Here is a 21,372-nt window from a genome sequence, read left to right as displayed (position 1 = left end):
CTGTTAAAGAACATTTCAAGTCAAATATTCAGATTTGTGAATCAGAGCACACCTCACTTTTCAGACCAATGAGCTTTGTAAAAAACGAAGTGTTTCAGGCGGGACATAGAGGAGAAACAATAATGTACAGTATGTGGAAAATAATAAATATTGTGTGTATTAAACCTTAAACCACATAAGTACATTACACCAAATACCCAAAATAATGTTCTTTTTAGCAACGTCATATGACCCATTTAAGTCTTTTAAATTATTTTTTAAGGGTATTAATTTTCTTTGAATTGATTTATCAACTTTTAATACTTTTTAAGACTCCGCGGACACCCTGTATCCAAACTTCTCCTCTCCAGCCATATTACAACATGCCCATTAGACCCAATACCCTCACACCTTCTCCAATCAATCTTCCCTACACATTTACCACCACTCACACGCATTGTCAACACATCTCTCCTTACAGGCACTTTCCCCACTGCATTCAAGAAGGCACTGCTCAAAAAACCTAGATTAAACACTTCACTCAGAGATAGCTACAGATCTGTCTCTCTCCTTCCTTTCATAGCAAAAATACTATAACAAGTTTTTAAAAAGGTATCGTTTCTTTCACAGAACAAGAAACTGGACAAAACCAGTCGGGTTTCAGGAGTGGCCATTCAACTGAGACTGCGCTACTGTCAGTCACTGAAGCCGTGCGGATTGCAAAAGCTGATTTCAGATCATAAGTTCTTATTCTGCTAAATCTATCTGCTGCTTTTGACATGGTGAATCATCAGATCCTCCGGTCCGCCCTCTCATCACTGGGCATCACAGGGATTCCACTTCGCTAGCTTGAATCCTATCTCACTGGTAGGTATTTCAGGGAGGCCTGGGGTAGTATCCAAAGTACATCAACTGGTCACTGGCGTTCCTCAGGGATCAGTTCTTGGACCCCTCCTCTTCTCCATATACACTACAACAATGGGTCCCATCATACAGGCACATGGCTTCTCCTATCATTGCTATGCTGAGGACATACAGCTCTATATCTGATTTCATCCAGATGATCCAACAGCAGCTGCATGGATCTCAGGATGCCTGGTGGACATCTCGGCATGGATGAAAGAACATCAACTTCAGCTCAACCTGGCAAATACTGAGCTTCTTGTCTTCTCAATGTTACCCAGAAAACAGGATACAGGTTTAACTCTTTTGAAATACTTCTGCTAAATGTTACTCTGTCAGACATGCAAAAGAAATCTAATGTTTCTCTTGCTCTGGCTACTGTGTATAGACCACCAGGGCCGTATACAGAATTCCTGAAAGAATTTGCAGATTTCCTCTCAGACCTTCTAGTTACAGTTGATAAGGCGCTAATCATGGGAGATTTTAATATTCACGTTGATAATGCAAATGATACATTAGGACTTGCGTTTACTGACCTAATAAACTCCTTTGGAGTCAAGCAAAATGTCACCGGGCCCACTCATCGTTTTAATCATACACTAGATTTAATTATATCGCATGGAATCGATCTTACTGCTATAGATATTGTACCTCAAAGTGATGATATTACAGACCATTTCCTTGTATCGTGCATGCTGCGTATAACTGATATTAACTATATGTCGCAGCGTTACCGTCTGGGCAGAACTATTGTTCCAGCCACCAAAGAAAGATTCGCAAATAACCTGCCTGATCTATCTCAACTGCTAATTGTACCCAAAAATACACACGAATTAGACGAAATTACTGACAACATGGGCACTATTTTCTCTAATACATTAGAAGCTGTTGCCCCAATCAAATTGAAAAAAGTTAGAGAAAAACGTACTGTACCATGGTATAACAGTAATACTCACTCTCTCAAGAAATTAACTCGTAGTCTTGAACGCAAATGGAGAAAAACTAACTCAGAAGTTTTTAGAATTGCATGGAAAAACAGTATGTCTAGCTATAGACAGGCTCTAAAAACTGCTAGGGCAGAGCATATACACAAACTCATTGAAAATAACCAAAACAATCCTAGGTTTTTATTTAGCACAGTGGCTAAGTTAACAAATTACCAGATGCCACCTGATTCAAATATTCCACCAACGTTAAATAGTAATGACTTTATGAATTTCTTCACTGATAAAATAGATAACATTAGAAATACAATAGCGAATGTAGATTCTACAGCGTCTAACACTTCAGTTTCATCCATCGCACCCAAAGATAAACTGCAGTGCTTTACAACCATAGGACAGGAAGAGCTAAATAAACTTATCACTGTATCTAAACCAACAACATGTTTATTAGATCCTGTACCCTCAAAATTACTGAAAGAGCTGTTACCTGTAGCAGAAGAAACGCTTCTCAATATCATAAACTCGTCGTTAACTTTAGGACACGTCCCAAAACCATTCAAGCTGGCGGTTATCAAGCCTCTTATTAAGAAACCAAAACTAGATCCTAGTGTACTGGAAATTATAGGCCTATTTCAAATCTTCCATTTATGTCTAAAATTTTAGAGAAAGTTGTGTCTGCTCAATTGAGCACCTTCCTGCATAAAAATGATATGTATGAAGAATTTCAGTCAGGTTTTAGGCCCCACCATAGCACAGAAACTGCACTTGTTAAAATTACAAATGACCTGCTCCTTGCGTCAGACCAAGGCTGCATCTCATTTCTAGTCTTACTTGATCTTAGTGCTGCGTTCGACACCATAGATCATGACATACTCATAGATCGATTACAAAACTATACAGGTATTCAAGGGCAGGCTCTAAGATGGTTTAGATCCTACCTGTCCGATCGCTACCATTTTGTTTACTTAAATGGGGAGTCATCTCATTTATCATCAGTAAAATATGGAGTGCCACAAGGATCTGTCCTAGGTCCCCTTCTATTTTCAATATATATGTTGCCCCTTGGTAATATTATTAGAAAATACGGAATTAGCTTCCACTGTTATGCTGATGATACTCAGCTATATATCTCAATGAGACCAGATGAAACTTCCCAATTATCTAAGCTAACAGAGTGTGTTAAAAATGTAAAAGATTGGATGACACACAATTTTCTCCAATTAAATTCGGATAAGACAGAGATACTAATTATTGGACCAAAAAACACTACACAGAATCTTGTAGATTACAATCTGCAACTAGACGGATGTACTGTTACTTCCTCTACAGTCAGAAATCTGGGTGTTATATTAGACAGCAATTTGTCTTTTGAAAATCATATTTCCGATGTTACAAAAACTGCATTCTTCCATCTTAGAAACATTGCCAAGCTACGAAACATGTTATCTGTTTCTGATGCAGAAAAGCTAGTTCATGCATTCATGACCTCTAGACTGGACTATTGTAATGCACTTCTAGGTGGTTGTCCTGCTTCGTCAATAAACAAGCTACAGGTAGTCCAAAATGCAGCAGCTAGAGTCCTTATGAGGTCAAGAAAATATGATCATATTACCCCAATTTTACAGTCTCTGCACTGGCTACCTATTAAGTTCCGTATCAGTTACAAATTATCATTACTTACCTATAAGGCCCTAAATGGTTTAGCTCCAGCGTACCTAACTAGCCTTCTACCACGCTACAACCCATCACGCACCCTAAGGTCACAAAACGCTGGACTTTTGGTCGTTCCTAGGATAGCAAAGTCCACTAAAGGAGGTAGAACTTTCTCACATTTGGCTCCCAAACTCTGGAATAGCCTTCCTGATAATGTTCGGGGTTCAGACACACTCTCTCTGTTTAAATCTAGATTAAAAACACATCTCTTTCGCCAAGCATTCGAATAATGTATCTTTTTAATTGTGAGTGTAGTTGCATCTGTTCAAAGTTGCATTTTTATTCATTAGCTTGGGTTAAACTAATTTTACTTTGTTGGATCAGCAGCTATGCTAATGATGTCTGTATTTTGTTTCTATGTTTCGCCACGGGATTTACATCCCGTGGTAACTAGGATTTAAACAAGCTCCAGTCTGGATCCAGAACACCTGAGAAGAGATGATGCTGACCCTCAGAGGACCCCAGATGATGCTAACCTTGAATCAACAAACAGAACTAACAATTATTGCTAAATGTGTGACTGAATCATATAATAACTTAATTAATAATATTGATAGTTCATCGTCTAGCTGACTACGTCTTGTATTATTATTATTATTTTTTCTAAAATCCTGTCAAATGTGCACAAACTACTAGCTACTACTAAATATTGTAGAAACATAATTTTCTGTAAAGTTGCTTTGTAACGATTTATTTTGTAAAAAGCGCTATACAAATAAACTTGAATTGAATTGAATTGAATTCCCTTCCACTCCAAATCTACAGCATGACTTCACTGTACAGTTAGGTTCATTAACAATTACCCCACCATGTTCAGTCAGAAGTCTTGGTGTAATCTTTGATGACCAGCTGAATTTCAAAGACCACATTACAAAAAACTATTGATAGATCTTGCAGGTTTGCATTGAACAGCATCAGAAAGATCAAGCCCTTTATAAAGGAGCATAATCAACAACTTCTTCTAGGCTGGACTACCGCAATGCTCTTCAGGCTGGACTTTCATCATGCACAGTCAAACCTTTACAAATGATTAAGAATGTAGCAGCAGGACTGATCTTTAACGAGCCCAAAAGAGCCCATGTTAAACCTCTTTTTATCTCCTTGCAATGGCTGCTGGTTAGGGCTTGCATAAAGATCAAGACACTGATGCTTGCATATAGAACAGTCACAGGCTCAGCACCCGTCTACTTCCACTCACTCTTACGAATCTACATCCCTTTCAGAAGTCTGAGATCTATGAGTGAGTGAGGCCTAATGGTACCCTCACAAAGAGGCACAAAATCATTTCCAGAACATTCTCGTTTACCGTTCCTGGCTGGTGGAATGATTTTCCAACCCCTATCTGGAATGCTGAATTTTTTCTCTCTTTTCATTCATTTTTCTCTTTCTAGCTTGTACTTATTTGGACAATGCTTGAAACTTTGTACGACGAGCACTTCCTGTGTCTATTTGCCTCTTTAAGATGAATTGCTTGATGTATTCCCCTATTTTCAAGCCTTCTTCAGTAGCATGCCAAAGACCTTCCAGAGACCTTCATAACAAAGGCTCATGCTGCTGTCTCAGCTGTCTCACTACAGCTTCTGCAGCGAGACGGATAATGAATTCACTGTTTAAATTGCTGTGAGACATTCTACAGCCAGATCAAATTTATGAGGGAGTATGAAGTGCAATATACAACCTATCACTGAAGAAGCCAAACCATATGCTTAAGTGCTCATAATCATATTATTTCTTTAAATAAGTACAATTTGTGTTTTGTATCTGTTTCACTCAAAAATAAATAAATAGAATAAATAAATAGAGAAGGTGTGGACTGACCCCATTCAGATTATTTCAGTAATTAGGCTACCACATATCTGATATTTTCTCTTTTTGATAAATTAATCGTTAAATGTGAATAGCACATTCCTACAATGGTAAATTTGTGAAACCATTTGAAAACATTTGCTGGATACATCCACACCACTAGGTGTCCATATACAGCTTGGTAAGATTTCATGTTCATCAAGGCTGCATTTATTTGCTAAAAATATATTAAAAACATTATTATTTTATTAGTTCTCTATTTGTATATGTTTATTTATATGTAATTTATTTCTGTGCCCAAACCTGAATTTTTCAGCATCATTACTCCAGTCTTCATGAACCTTCAGAATTCATTCTAATATGCTAATTCTAATAATATTTGCTGAAAAAAAAGAAACATTTCCTAAATTTATTATTGTTCACCATTCTTTGCCAGACTTGTGGATTTGGGCAAATTAAAATATTTTAATATCAGAATTTATATCACAAATATTTAATAATATTCTAGTAGGTGGTGACAGATTTCCAGGTGTTTTAAAATTGACTTAAAGTCACTATTATGCCTTTTCGAATATCACCTTTCACGCAGTGTCATGTAGCTGTATGTGAACACAAACTATCTGCAAAGTTGTGAAGCCGAAAATGCATGATAAAGTTATTGTCTATCAAAAATAAAAAATAAAAACCTCGCAATCTCTGGACTATCATTCTGTCACGGCAATGGGTGACACGTGTTGTACGCAGTAGACCAATCCAGAGCAAATCTCTCTAAGGCTCTGGACCAATCACAAAGGACTGTGCCATCTGACCAATCACAGCAGTGAGAATGATTTACGAATCATTTATAAATTAGGTAAAATTAAATCTATTTTTTTTTTAAAAACATGTAACATATTTTTTGACCTTGCATGCATGTAAACCTGTTTTACTGAAGCAACCTTCAGTGGCATAATAAGGAAATGGTGTAATAGGGACACTTCAAAGGTCCTGTTTTTTTTGCTTTTTTGAAGCTTTGATTGTGTTTACAGTGTGCGATATAATATGTGTTCATGTTTCGCGTGTAAAAAAACAGTATTTTTCACACAATTCACCTATCGCTGTTTTCACTGTCATAAAAACGGGCTGATGTCTTCCTTGTTCTATAAAGTCCCTCCTTCAGAAACACGTAACGAGTTCTAATTGGGCCAGCGGTTCCTGTGTTGTGATTCGACAGCAGCTGAGCGCACACTGCCCTCCTGTAAACGCGATTGGACTAGTTTTGAGTAGCAAGTGGGCAGGAGCATGTGGTGGAGATGTACTTATTATCACAGGAGCGTTTTTACTGACGAGATGCGCATGAAAATCACATTCGTTTTTTTGCAAAGCCCTAACATCTAGTTAACAAAGCTAAACAGCATTGCCCTTTGTGTAGTAAGTTACATAAACTGTTAAACGCACCAACTTAAATAATAAAATACACTTACCGGTTGTGATCCATGAACAATGCCTTCTCCAGACAAAGAGGGAACTGCTCCATCTTTCAGGAATAATCTTTGTGTGAATCCGGCATTAAACTGATTGAGATTGAGGAAGCTGTCGTCAGCAAGCTGTCCTCAGCAAAATGTGCTGCACATAGATTTACATGTGGATTATAATTTTCGGGAACTGAGTTAAACATAAATTGTAACCCTTGATCTCCAAGTACAGCGTCCCTGGGAAGCCCAAACAAAGATGATTGGACTCCGAGATGAAAATAACAGCGTTTCGACGACATGGCAACAAAAACAAACGCAGCTCTTCCCTCTTCTCCGTCGGAGCGCAACAAGACCAAGCCCACTTTTTGTGAATTCATGTGGGCGGAGGTTAGACAAAAAACTGTTTTAGTGACGTTATTACTGCAGGAACTAGAGGGATGTAGTCCAAACAGGTCGTTTTTTGTAGGCGAATTCTGTTACATAATCGCTTGGCATTGAACTTTGAGCTTTAGAATTTTAGAGCTATTATTTATACTCTAACCACAACATTACACACTAACTGAAGATTAAAACATGGGATCATGAAGAACAGGACCTTTAAAGGTTGTAATTAACTATTTAATCACTTAGCATTAGCTTAGCCTAATTGGAGATTGGAGATTTTACATAATAAACAGTAAGCATGAAAACACTTCATGAGTAATCCATCTTTCCCCATTTCAGTACCAAAATGGCTGCTTAATAAACCAACTTAAAGAACTTGCTTCACTGGTTTTCCAGTGTCAGGTAATATAAATCATAATTATGTAAAATTCTTAGTGTACAAATGATGTACAGTCTGTTACAACACAATGTTGATGTCTCATAATGGTTTTACTTTCACAGCTGGTTAAGTTTAGCCCATACAAAACATTTCACGCGTCACAAGTCGAAGACAAGTTTGAAATGATTTATGTGTGGCATGATATGCAGTGACTTCCCACAATCAGTTTTTTTATTTCCCTCTAAAACAGCGCCAATCAATTTCCTTACATACACTCAGATGTTCACTATGGGTGTGCTACAATTTGCAGTTTGCTCTATAAATCAGATGAAGTGTTGTACATAAAATATTTTGTAGTTCATCTCATTTAAAATATTGGAGAGCCTGTTCTGCAGGACACTCCAAAGAAACAAGAACATATTTGACCCTGGACCACAAAAATAGTCCCAAGGACTATGAAATTGAGATTGATACATCAACTGAAAGCTGAATAAATAAGCCTTCCATTGTATGTATGGTTTGCTAATAAATAGTTTTAAACACTTGAGGATCTTCTCAAACTCTGTTACTTGGACACAATGGCATGAACTTGGGCAAATCAAGCAATTGTTTTAGCAGTTTCTGAGCAAAAGCGAATGGATGTGTACGGCCACATTTTAAACAAATCAGGCTCAGTGTTCAAAGTCAATGGTGGGACGGGAGAGATCTAGTCTTCAGTCTGGGTTTTGACTCCAGCTCTGGCTGATATAGGTCTGTCTACTGGCAACGGAGGAAGAATCTAAAAACATTTATCAAATGCATTTCCTTTATATTTAATTTTTTACTTAAAAACTGCCACTTCAGCACACATTATTTCAGTCATGTTTAACCTCATATCCAAATTTACCAGCTATATGTGTTTGGGAAAGTAACTTTTAAAATGAATGCATTGCAATATTGCATTACTTAGTTACTTGTTATGGGAAGTAATGCGTTATTCTGATTATGTAACTCATGCAACTTGTAATGCGTTACCATCAGCACTGATGTTTTGCACCACAAGTGTATAAATTCATCCATTCTTCTTTTTGCAAACACCTCTTTTTGATCTTAACTAGGCTCAATAGAGAATGTTCTAGAATACTGCATTCACAAAAGTCAGCATAATAAAGATACCTGCTGTAACACAACCCTTCAGCTCACTCAAAGGCTTTTGTGAAGTAAAAGAAAAAAGAAAAAAAGTGTGCCAGTGTTTGTTTTGGCCAGAGCCATATGATGCCATCACGCCCAGTCTTTTGAAACATGAGGTTAAAGGTCACATGCTATATTCAGAAAACATCCTGTTTACTCATCAATTACAACAGTGTCTGGTCTGGTTGCCATGACCACACAGAACAAGCCAGAAAAGAAAGAAAAAGTGTAGCAATCATGCCATGTAAGTAATGGCGCCTTGGAAGTGTCTCCTGGGAAGTGTTTACTTATGAGCTTAGAAATGGTCATTGTGTGATGTATATCGGAATAAAGTGGACGAGATGGCCAATTTCATGCTTCTTTCTCTCTTTTTCATTCCCCAACAAAGACAGGAAGCCTTTTAGCACTACCACAAACATGAAAAGCAAAAGACATGCATTAGGTGAATAATCAATGCTTCTTAGCAGTCTCGTTCTGCTACAGCCTTGAAAGAAATCTTGCGCTTCCTGTCAGTAATTACAACTTTTCGGTAGCGTTCATGTGCACTGATCTCATAAATACCATCAGTCTGACCCGACTTAGCTTAATCGCCTCACAAAGAAGCAGCTAAGAACAGAAAACCTGCACCTAGAGGACAGACACTCATGTCTTGGGAGCCCTGAGCGGCCTCAGAGCGCATCTTCAGCTGTCTGGAGGCGTGTGGCTCAAACAGCAGCCGCCCATCAGAGATACGAGAGCTGACAGGCCTGATTTAACAGAGAGAGAGACGGCGACATGCCGATTACAGCAGTCTACTCAACTTATTTCTGCTCTTTATTAAAGCAGATACACCCACACTCAGTGCAGATTTTCTGAATCACACTCACAGAGAAACCATACCCCCTTATGTACAGGATTACTGCATATTTACTCTACTTCTCTCCCAGCAATCCCAGTGGAGCTCAAGTGCCCTCTAGTGACCAATATATCTGTTTGAGAGATGTTTGGATCTCTGTTAGCTTTAGGATCAATAGAGTATATACAGTATATATATATGTGTGTGTGTGTGTGTGTGTGTGTGTGTGTGTGTGTGTGTGTGTGTGTGTGTGTGTGTGTGTGTGTGTGTGTGTGTGTGTGTGTGTGTGTGTGTGTGTGTGTGTGTGTGTGTGTGTGTGTGTGCTCTTGTTTTTGCGGCTTATCAGGACACAACTCTGTAAAATGACATGGGTATGACACAGGTATTACAAGGAGAGGGTCACTTATGAGGACATAATCCATGTCCCCATTTTTCAAAACACTTATAAATCATACACAATGAGTTTTTTTGAGAAAGTAAAAATGCACAAAGTTTCCTGTGAGGGTTAGGGTTAGGTGTAGGGTAGGTGTAGGGCCATAGAATATACAGTTTGTACAGTATACACTTATGGGATGAACCCTCTTTTCACAAAAACAAACGTGTGTGTGTGTGTGTGTGTGTTTTGCTTTTGAAAGAAGTCTCTTATACTCATCAAGGATCATTTATTTGATCAAAATATAGTAAATAATAATAATAATAATAATAATAATAATAATGTGGAATATTTCTACATTTTAAATGGATTGTTTTTTTTTTTTTTTTTTGTTTTTTAAATATATTTCAAAATGTAATTTATTGCTGTGATCAAGGAAGAATTCTCAGCATCATTACTCCAGTCTTAAGTGTCACGTTCGCCTTCAGGAATATTAATAATGGATCTTTTTATTAGTAATGTTGAAAACATGATTTTTTTTTTCTGCTCAATATTTTTGTTGAGAGCATTATACATTCAAAACATTATACATTATACATCCAAAAGAACAAAAGAATGGCATTTGTTTGAAACAAATATTTTATAACATTACAAATGTCTTTACTAATAAATTTAATGTGTCCTTGAAAAAATTATTATTATTTTATCTTACATAAGACTTGAATGATAGTGTACCATAGTTTACACAAAATAAACATTACGCATCAAAAAGGTTTTTTCAAAAAACTATTTTTCATGCACTTCATCAAATGCAGCCTTGGTGAGCATAACAGAGATAAACATAAGATTGTCATCTGTTCTTTATTAATTATTAGCATTTAAACAAATACATTCTATTTTAGAAGTAATTTAATTTACAACAATTGTTCCGTGTCTGAGAGTCATTACTATCTTTTCCCAACATTAAATGTATACTCAGATGGCAATTCTGACTGATTAATGTTTTGTGAATTGGGCTCAAATTAATGTGATATTTGTAAGATCTGCCACTGAGGATTATAGGTTTAGAGGTGGATTTTTTTTTTTTTAAATCATACGTCTTTGTACCAATCAAATCATATATTTTAGTTATGTTTATTAGTGTTTAAAGCTATTAATCACATGCAAAATAAGGTTGTGTTTTTTTTTTTTTTTTTTTTTTTTTACATAATATGTGTTTGTGTACTGTGCAGATTTATTATGTATATGTAAACACACACACAGTCTATATTTAGAAAATATTTACAGGTATTTACATGTATATTTTTATATTCATATAATTTATATTATATATAAATATATTTAAATATATTAAAACATAACTTATTTTAAATATATGCATGCATGTGTTTGTTTATTTAAATATACATAATAAATATACACAGTACACCCATATGTTATATAAACAAAGACTTATTTTGGATGTGATTAAGCATTTGCAGCACTAATATATATATATATATATATATATATATATATATATATATATATATGTATGTATGTATATATTAGTCTGTTTTTTATGGATGTAAGGTGTTGGCATAGTTTGTCTAACAATAATTTAGTGCCATGAACAAATAACTTAATTACTTTACTTACAAAGTCTCTAATGGCAGCAGCAGTGACGCGTTGACTTCACTGATTGGCTCTTTCATTCAGAAGGCGGGGCTTCCTGCTATTGAGAGGCCATATTGAGTGTTACTTTTCCCCATTTAAAACTACATGAGTGACATGGCTTGGGTATTCTATAGTCTTTGGCACTTATAAGAGAACAGCTGTTCAGTTAGCCCTGTGATTGGCTGGACGACCTGTCAATCAACCAACCAGAAATGGTTTGACTGTTTTCTAGAATGGAGCCACCAATTCACTGATATGTGCCAATGTTGTGTTCATATGTGTCAGTGTCAAAACAGTCCAGAAATAGAAACGCCATAAAACTGCCACACATATTCAGTATTTCTCTGAAGTTATGTGATTATTGTTTTGTGTGAGTAACAGGACCTCATTTAAGCTCGAACACGTTTCACAGCAGGTTTGCAGTGGATGCTGAACCTCACTCGATAACTCGTGCTGTAACCAGGGAGTTTGGAGAGCTACAGCGTGTAATTTGTTAAATTATACGTTATACAGTGTTGAGTGTTCTGGCAATAAACATTTTGTCTGGCATTGATCCACAGAGAAACAACAAACCTGCAGCTTTTGCAAACCCCTCAGATTGAGTCCTGACAGATGTTCAGGTCCCCACCTGGCTAGAGACTTTCTAGATGTGCCTCTGCTCAAAAACAGAAGATTTGTATAAGGATAATAGAAAATAAAGACTACAGAGTACAAAATTATGTTTTTTGTATGTTTTGGAGCTTGGCTGGTAACTATAAACTTGGGGGTTGAATTTGAACTGTTGTTGATAGCAGATCACAGAATTAGGTAGAAAAATAAAACTGTAGTTAGTAATGTAATCTTGGTTTAGGTCATATATTCTGACTACTTAGATTAATTTATATTACTTCTTTGTTGCACTTTTTTATTACATTACATGTAATTACAATGAACTTGTACTGGGTAAGGGAAGGTTCAAGGTTATCATGTTATCACTTAGGTATTGTAATTACTACAATAAGTACATAATATATATATATATATATATATATATATATATATATATATATATATATATATATATATATATATATATATATATATATATATATATATATAACACTTGAACACTAAAAAGCATCACCATTGTTAAATACCATTTTACACCCAAATTCAGAAGCTTGTATTGCTAATTTCTTTGCTTGACAATTACATGACCATTCTGTATGTGCATACAGTCAAAGCTGAATGGAAGGACATTAGGATTTTTAGAGAGAGAGAGAGAGAGAGAGAGAGAGAGAGAAAGTAGAATGATTAGGTAGAATCAATAAATTGTTAATACTTTACTGCCATTATGTGAATAATCTGTAATCATGTAGGCTAATGCATAAAAAGCAACTGTAATCTGATTAAGAGCATTATAAAATATGCTCGAGTTACGAGTACTTGATTTTGGAACTGGATTATACACAATCAGTTTCTACCCAGCTCTTGTGTTTCTACATGTTTTCTTGACATACATTTACCAAATTACCAATTTCACCTCAAATATGTGTAGAACTTTATAGAACTCAGTAAACGTACAGTTACCACATGCTTAAGTAAATGAATCTCTGTCTTTTTACTACTATATATATCATGTTAACTAGCATATGATATCATGCTGATGAGGAAATGTGATTCTGTTCACACTGTTAGTTACATGTGTTCAGAACTATCTGTGTCTGTTGAGACTGCAGTCACTTGTGTTTGCATATCCACACTGTCTGATGTAGTGCCAAAGCAAACTTGTGTATATCAACCAAGCAATAGATGCCGTGACACTGATATATTTCTCATGAGGTTATTATCCAAATCCAGTCTGTCACAGTGCACAAACAGGTGAGGGGGGCACATGCTGGTTCCACACTTGAGCAGGTTTGGGATCATTGAGATTTTTTAAATGTTTTTGAAAGTAGTCACTTATGCTCTCCAACCAAGTATGATTTTTTATTGTTTTGATTTCTGTGATCAAATCTGTATTTTCAGCATCATTCCTTCAGAATCCATACTTATATGCTGATGTGATGCTCAAGAAAACTTTCTGATTATTATCAATGCTGAAAAAGAGTTTTTGCTGATATTTTTGTATGAACTATAATCCTGTGACATTCTCACCTCATCAAAAATCATTTATAAAAAGATTTATATTCACTCTCCTCATCTTGTCCCATGCAAAGTATGCTGGAAACTAGAAAGTTTAATTTCACACAAAACGGTTAAATACATTTTTTCTTACAAATTTAAGTTAATTTAGAAAAGAAATATTCAAGGCTTAATGCATTAGCTCATTTTAATTCATTCAAACAAGCAGCAAAGTATTGTTGAGTGAACTGTTAAGTGTGAACATTCTGCTAAACATCTCCATTTGTGGTCCACAGCAGGTCTGTGAGTTGAGAGCAACATGAGGGGGAGTAAATCATTACAGAATTATAACTTCTGCACAGAAATAATAAATTAACTTGTTTTGCAAAATTAACAAAAGTGTATTTATAAAACTCCAAATCAAGTATTTTTGCAATAACTTTCCAAAACATTCACTTAGAAACTGTAACAGGTTTAGAAATGCACAATCCCGCGATCTACCATCATTTATAACATATAACTCACGGGGAAAGGAAGATCCATTTTAATTTTCACACAAGATCCATTCACAAACATTCATTAGACATCTTTCATTAAGTGTGCTAAAGGTGTGGATCTCGTCTCTGATCCTGGGAACCCAAGCACTGCACTTTTACCTCCTTTATTTACACACAATTCAGACAATAATATGACTAGCAGAACACTGCATGAACTGAAGTGCAGTGGGTCTCCAGGTCTGGAGTTTAAAAACCACTGTGCTAAAACATCGCCAGCGTTAGTGCCATTGATACCCCGATGTCAGAAAGTAGAAAGAGGATAATCTGGCTACAACATGACATCTGGGAACCGAAACAAAGTGAAACTGAAAAATAAGTGCTCGATCTAAGCCTCCACACTCAAAAACGAAAGCAAATACTGAATGTGTTCCAACGAAACATCACAAATTGTTACTTCTCATGTAAAAGAAAAAACAAAGGAATACTGAGAACTTTTACAAAAATACGTGACACGTCAGTCTTGAAGAGCTGAGCTTGGCTGTGCAGGAAGAGAGTGATGAAGAACTGAGACAGCTGGAAGGACAAACACACTCCACCTGGGGTGACACAATCCCCGTCCCTGATTCGGTCCGTCAGTCTCTGAGGAAGGTTCGTGTGAGCGTGTCCGTGTCTCATTTGGCTTTGCCAGAGCCCTGCGTCTCTTCCTCCACCACTACAACGGGTAAATTGTGGATCTGTTCGTTGGCATCGAGCTGTATCTCCTCCTCCGTCTCGTCTCCCACCACAGTCGCTCCGCGCTCAGCTTCCTCGCCCTCGAGCTGCAGCTCCATGACGCTCACGCTGTGGTCGGCGGTGGCTGGGTCTATCTCGATCAGGGTGGTGCTGTCTTGGCTCTCGTCCTCTTGCAGGACACTGACGACGCTCTCTTGCATCACTACCGTTCCTGCCACCACCTGACCGTCCTGGGCTACGCCGGAGGGTGTCTTCTGCGTGAACTGGAAAAGCTCGACGGGGCTCACAAGCTGCCCGTGGTCCGGCATGGCTGTGGCGCCCAGCAGCGTGAGCCCAGACGTCGGATGGAGCGCAATGGCTTCGGTTTTTCCGTCCGAACCTGTAGCGATTCTCTTGAAGAGCTGTGAGCCGGCTGGGAGGGTGTGTAGGGTGACCGTGTTGGAGGCTTGGTTGAGACCGGCCACGGCGAACGACTGGCCGATGGAGGAGAGGGTGATGGGGGAGAGCACGGTGAACTGCTGGGGCTGGAGTGTGAGTGGCTGGGCGACGGATGTGGAGAGTACGGTGGTGGAGGCGGGCCGCTGGAGGCGGGGGCGTTTGGGAGCACGTTTGGATGGAGGTGGGGAGGGGAGAAGCAGACTGCTGAGGGCCTGGGATTGAGACAACCAGCTGAGCGACTGCTGCCGCTTCTGCTCCTCCACCTGCTGCTCCAATGCTACACATACACACAAGAGATGGTGCTGTTTTCAGAGGATTCATACAATCGATGAGACTGACCAGTTCTCACTATGAATTTGCATCATTAATCTCTAAATTTGCTGCTTATTAATCGTTAGCAAGGTAGTTGGTTAAAGAGCTGAAAATGACATTTCTGTCATTGATTACTCAACCTCCATAAAACCTTCGTTCATCTTCAGAACACAAATGAAGATATTTCTGATGAAATCTGAGAGCTCTCTGATCCTTCGTAGACAGCAATGATAATGCAACAAACTACGCACAGAAACATAGGAAGGACATACACACAAGATTGCGTTACGATTACTGGGGTACTCTCCAACATGGCGGAAGATGGAAACTCAAGGAGAATAATTGTTTAAGAAATGATGTTATTATTGTTTTCTTTGCACACAGAAAAAATTCTCGTAGCAGTGATGTCACATGGATTATTTTACAGATGTCCTTGCCACGTTTCTGAGCTTTGATTAAAAATATCTTCATTTCTTTTCTGAAGATGAACAAAAGTTTACAGGTTTGTAACCACATGAGGGCGAGTAATTAATGACATAACTTTTAAGTTCAGGTATGGGGTTTGATTAAAGGCCCATTCACACAATGAATGATAACTGTATTATTATCCACACCAGCGGATGATATCATCTGTTTATTCTCAGCGCACACTCGTCTACCTCTTTAAATTATCGGCTTGTGACAGCAGTATTGAATCTGATTGGCTGTCAATATTTGTATTGTTTACCATCTGGAAAAAATCTTTCTGAAAATGATTCCAACGATATTGTTTCTTTGTGCCTTCATCGTTATAGTTGTGGTGAAGAATCTGCTATTATTTAATATTGAGAACTATTTTTACAACTTTATCATTTTCTTTATAGTTATTGTTCCTGGTGTGAATGACATTTGGGGATCTAGAATATGGTCACGCAGACTAAAGGCCATTTCTCACTAAAAGCAATAACTGTAAAGATAACGATACAGATAAAGTTCTAAAATCATTCTGTATATTAAAGGCAGTGTAGGTGATTTGGTTAAAAACATTTATTGATTTATTTATTTTTTTAATGCTGGTTGAAAGTCTCGTGTCATCATTAAACTCCTGTTAGTTCCAGTTCTCAATGTGGATTGATCAGCAGCTGTGTTTTATTCAAGATAAAGCAGTGTGAGTGTGTTCATGTGTATTGAGGGAGGCATGGTTTTGCAAAGTGAAGGGAGGGAGGGGATCTTGCTTTCAAAGCTAGCATGCTATTGCTAGCCTTTCTAAAATCGCCTAACCTACCTTTAAAGAATAGCAGAGTCCGCACCACATCTATAACGATAAAGGCACAGAGAAAAAATATCGTTGGAATCACTTTTCAGGACAATTTTTTTTCCGGCAAAAGTGGTAAATGAGCGAGAATAAACAGATGGTATCATCCGCTGGTGTGGACGCTAATATTGTTATCTTTATAGATATATTAAAAAGTGCTTTATAAGTACTAATAAACTCTCAATACTCTAGAAATATGCATGCTAATAAGTTTACAATTAGTAAATATTTAGATTTGGTCCTTAAAATTATGCGTTACTCTGTGACTTTACTACAGTAACGAGTGCCCCTATAAGCACAATGCATGTGTCTAAACGCCTCTTAAAGATGGCATGGAACTGAAATTGCGATTGTTGCATATGTGTGAGTTGAAACGACTTCTCAAATGAGAAAAAAAAGAGGGCAGGACTTTATTTTGTTAATTGGGAATTGATTGTACCACTCACTAATTGTTGTGAAGCGACAGGTTGCTGGAGGTAGGGATAATTGTTCAGCTCTAGAGCCGGTGCACACGTCATTAGAGAAGCAAAACATGCCTCTACATGTCCAAAAAACATGCCTATATATATCCAGTGCACTTCAGTTTTCAGCTTTAATGAACTAGTGGCAGTAAAACACCAACAACTTTTATTCCTTATCTCACAAATTATGATCAAGGGGTTAACATATTGGTTAAGGAAGACTTATTTCCGCAAGGTTTCTTGCATTTGTTGTTATGACACTTTATTACAGTGTATGATTTATAACCGAATACATTTTGACATCACATAGCCGGCTATATATGGCTTTTCTCATTTACTTCCAAGAGTTCTTAGCAGCAACCAGGGTGTGCATTGTTTTAAGACATCAACCATACATATGTGTTGTGTTTCACTTTCTTTAATATTAATTTATTCTTCATTCATTCACATGAATTTCACTGATTCATTCATTAATGAATTATTGGGGTTAGGGTTACTCTAACCCTAACCCTAACCCTAACTTTGGCCCTCGAGATTCACCTTCCTGCAGAGTTGATCTCCAACCCTAATCAAACATACCTGGACAAGCTAAACAAGGTCCTGGAAAGTGGACCCCGAGAGCCAGTGTTGAGAACCTGTGCGATCATATTTCATGTTATTTTCCCACTATTGTTCGGTCTTACGATTGTGTGGCTTCAAGGGATATGTGTGTCCATGAGTAAGAGATAAGGTAATGTCTCCATTTCAAAGTTTTTAATGTTATGGGACAATGCTTTGAAGCAGTGATTTCCATTGCTATTGATTGTGGTATCATAATTTTAATAACTAAGATTCAATCATCATCACTTAGTCTCCTGCTTCTGTCCTTCTCTGGCTTTGCTCAGTCAACTCTTGGCTGACAGACGAGTGTTAATAGAGGTTTGATCAGACATGACTTGCTGTTAAAAGGTTTTGGGTATTAGACAACATTACTGACTAATTGCTCTGTTTCCAGACAGAGCAGATATTTTCTGACAGGATCCGGCCGTCCATAACAGCATTACACTTTAAATCCACTCGAAACACAAGTCCAACAATAAAAAAAGCTAAGACCGGCAGAATCAAACTCAAATGCATGGTTGCTTTAGCAAACACGTTTGCTTCTGTAGTGGGGTTTGGTGTAGCTGGGATGTCATTGAGCATTAAACTTTTCATTTCCAAACAACTGCCACGATACAAACCACAACCATGAAAAAAAATTATAATAAATTTGCCACATTCACTTTCATCTGTAGGGAATAAAACTGAACTTTGAAAGTGTTGCAAAGCATGCAAGAAGCATTGTAATGTCATTTTGCAGAAAAGTCCCCACAGGCATGTTTTCCCAATGAGTCTAAAGCCCTATTCAAACAGGACTAGTTTTTTAAACTATGTTTGAGTTTCGATTCCTATCACCCAATGTCTGTGATTTAAGCACCAATTCAGACAGGACTAACATCTGTGTTTATTACAGGTTCAATTTTCAATTCAATTGTTCAATTTTCGTAAAGGTGCATATGTAATTTAAACAATGTAAGTAAGTTAAGGTGAGTAATCTTATCCGACACTGATATAACAATAGCCAGTCTTAACAGTTTACATGATTTGGCTCTTCATTTCATTAAAAGTGTGTGCAGTAGTAAGAGCATCTACAGTAGTTCACTGTGGCCAAAACACACTAAGAAATTACCTGTGAAAAAACTAAATAACATCAAAAATCACAGACATTTGCATTCAGATGGGATTAGTTATCTCAGAGGATTACAGAGTTTGCTCTGGAGTTATTACAGAGGTTAAGTATAGAGCATCAGAATAAAGTGTTGGAAGATATCAAGCAGGCAGTATGCTAATACTCTAATGACTGCTAGCTGACACGTAGTTAGAAAGTTACTTTAGTTAGTACAGTGTCTAAATCGAAACTATCAAAATAAATTTTTACGTCGCCATTCCAAATGTCTATATGCAATTCATCCAATTAGCGTTTTTAATAGAAACTATGGGACAATCTCTCACAAAATGATTTAAATTGTGTCTTATGTTTTAGAAACACTTTTAGGAAACCTGTGAATACGAATGATGGCAATTTGTGAAATAATCTAACCCCACCCCACACCCTGACAGACAGATTTGTCAACCAATCAGGAAGAGGTTTCTCCACGCCCCTACATTTCGGCACGCCCATTGCTGCAGCCTTCTTGAAAAGCTCTAGTCTGAAATATGGATGCATCCATCTGATAGTCAATATCTCATATAGTGCATATCCAATTCTGTGTTATTTTTAAGTCCCACAAAAAGCACAAAAACATTATAAAGCACCATAAAGTTTTGATGCACTATATTTCAAGCTGCATCATAGTTTAATGTAAGGTTCAGATTCATATTTGAGTCATTAAATTCAAGTTCTCGTTGCTGTGGCTGTCTTTCATCCACTATTCAGTATTCAAACTGCGCATCACGTTCGGTTTACGACAGTCAAAACTAAGAAACTCTCTTAAAGAGTGCACAATAACTGAGATTTAAGACCACTAAAAGAACAGGCTCAAGCGATTGCACAGATATAACACACTAAGCATCAGTATGTCTTCTCTGTGAACTTTGAACTCTTCAAGCGCATCATTCTGTGCAGGGGATGTGCATAAGTGCTTTGTGCCGCTCTGTACTGGAGCCAAACCCTCTCAGATTGTATTAATTCTGCGCAATGACGTTGTTTTGTTCTGTTCTGTCTATCATATGTTGCTGCCTCCATTACTGTGCTACACATTTAAAGTCTTTTAATTTTAGAAATATATATTTTATATAAAACACATAAAACACATGTCTACGGTCTCTTGACTCACTTGTCAGTGCTCTGAGGACCTGCGTCTGCTCCGGGTCTGTCGTTTGCCGTCGAACGTTCAGAATTTGTTTGATGGAGTCCAGCAGGTCAAAGACTTGAGCCAGGTTACTCAGAACCGCGATCTCTGCAAGATCCACAGATCACATGATCACACACACACACACACACATACACATTCTGCTGTCACAACTACACCTGTATTACAACACAACAACACAAACTGACTACTAATGACACACTAAATGTGTTTTACATGGATCTCCAATCCTCTACTTGAGCTACAAGATGCTCCGAAAACAAAATGCACCTACAGGGGAATCTTGTCTTTGGACTACTTTAATGAACTTTGTTGATCCACTTCAACGTTGACTGTATATTTTTGTATATCATTTACAAATAGTCTTGATGGTCGTTCATATTATTATATTAAATGCTTAATAAAAGTGCTTTTTTATTTTCATTTATTGATCCAAAAGCGTGCCTGCTAATTCATTTTGGATTTATTTACAATTTTGTTTGAGTTTTCAGTGAAAAATCAGCGAAGCCCCTTTGACACTTGAGATCCTGGATAATTCACGGGTAATGTGTCCCGGATCGTTTGATTTCGGTTCATTCAGTTTTGCAGCAGGCAGGATTCAGTTTATGGTAATTTGATAATTTTAAGGTTGTGTAAAAAATGAAAGTTAAATCTGTTGTAAAATACTATGAATCTCTATTTGTCATCTTGTGAAACTGTAAATGGTCTCCGGTTCGGATGTGTTTGGTCAGGGCTGGAGGTGCACCTGACGGGACAAGGCTGTCACAGATGAAGCACTGACCTGCGTCCTGTAGAGAGCTGGGATCGGTGCGCAGCTGGACTCCTCTCAGCAGACTCAGCAGCTCCGAGCGGATGTTAGACACCACCTCCTCCATCAGCCCCACCTCAGCGATGCCCCTCCAGAAACTCAGCGTCTCGTCTGGGCTCACACACACAGTACAGCACTCGTGACGTCTTTATTAAGGTATGAGAGTCCTGAGTGAGGTCTGAATGAGGGATGCTCATTTTAACCGGTTAACCGGCCGTTAAGAATTTTGACCGATTAGTA

The 21,372-nt window shown here is 37.5% G+C and overlaps 2 protein-coding genes across 4 annotated transcripts in view; one reads left to right on the top strand and one right to left on the bottom strand.

Moving 5' to 3' along the window:
* The first annotated feature begins 1,204 nt into the window (after nucleotides 1-1,204).
* Nucleotides 1,205-21,372, top strand: part of LOC127979288 (uncharacterized) — a 366,522-nt gene continuing 346,354 nt past the window's right edge. The window contains exon 1 of the mRNA XM_052584640.1: nucleotides 1,205-2,726. Within this exon, the coding sequence (XP_052440600.1) occupies nucleotides 1,224-2,489 (1,266 nt within the window). The 5' untranslated portion in view covers nucleotides 1,205-1,223 and the 3' untranslated portion in view covers nucleotides 2,490-2,726. The remainder of the gene's footprint in view (nucleotides 2,727-21,372) is intronic.
* LOC127979273 (glucocorticoid modulatory element-binding protein 1) overlaps nucleotides 13,890-21,372 on the bottom strand; it is a 44,881-nt gene continuing 37,398 nt past the window's right edge. For all 3 annotated transcript variants that reach the window (XM_052584616.1, XM_052584618.1, XM_052584617.1), the window contains exons 8-10: nucleotides 21,106-21,243; nucleotides 20,289-20,411; nucleotides 13,890-15,643 (exon numbers count right to left, since the gene is read on the bottom strand). In XM_052584616.1, coding sequence (XP_052440576.1) covers nucleotides 14,868-15,643; nucleotides 20,289-20,411; nucleotides 21,106-21,243 — 1,037 coding nt within the window. In that variant the 3' untranslated portion in view covers nucleotides 13,890-14,867. The remainder of the gene's footprint in view (nucleotides 15,644-20,288; nucleotides 20,412-21,105; nucleotides 21,244-21,372) is intronic.

This window comes from Carassius gibelio, chromosome B19 (assembly GCF_023724105.1).
Source record: "Carassius gibelio isolate Cgi1373 ecotype wild population from Czech Republic chromosome B19, carGib1.2-hapl.c, whole genome shotgun sequence".
NCBI lineage: Eukaryota > Metazoa > Chordata > Actinopteri > Cypriniformes > Cyprinidae > Carassius > Carassius gibelio.
Note: the sequence above shows the minus strand (reverse complement) of the source record. Positions and strands in the feature narration are given on the sequence as shown.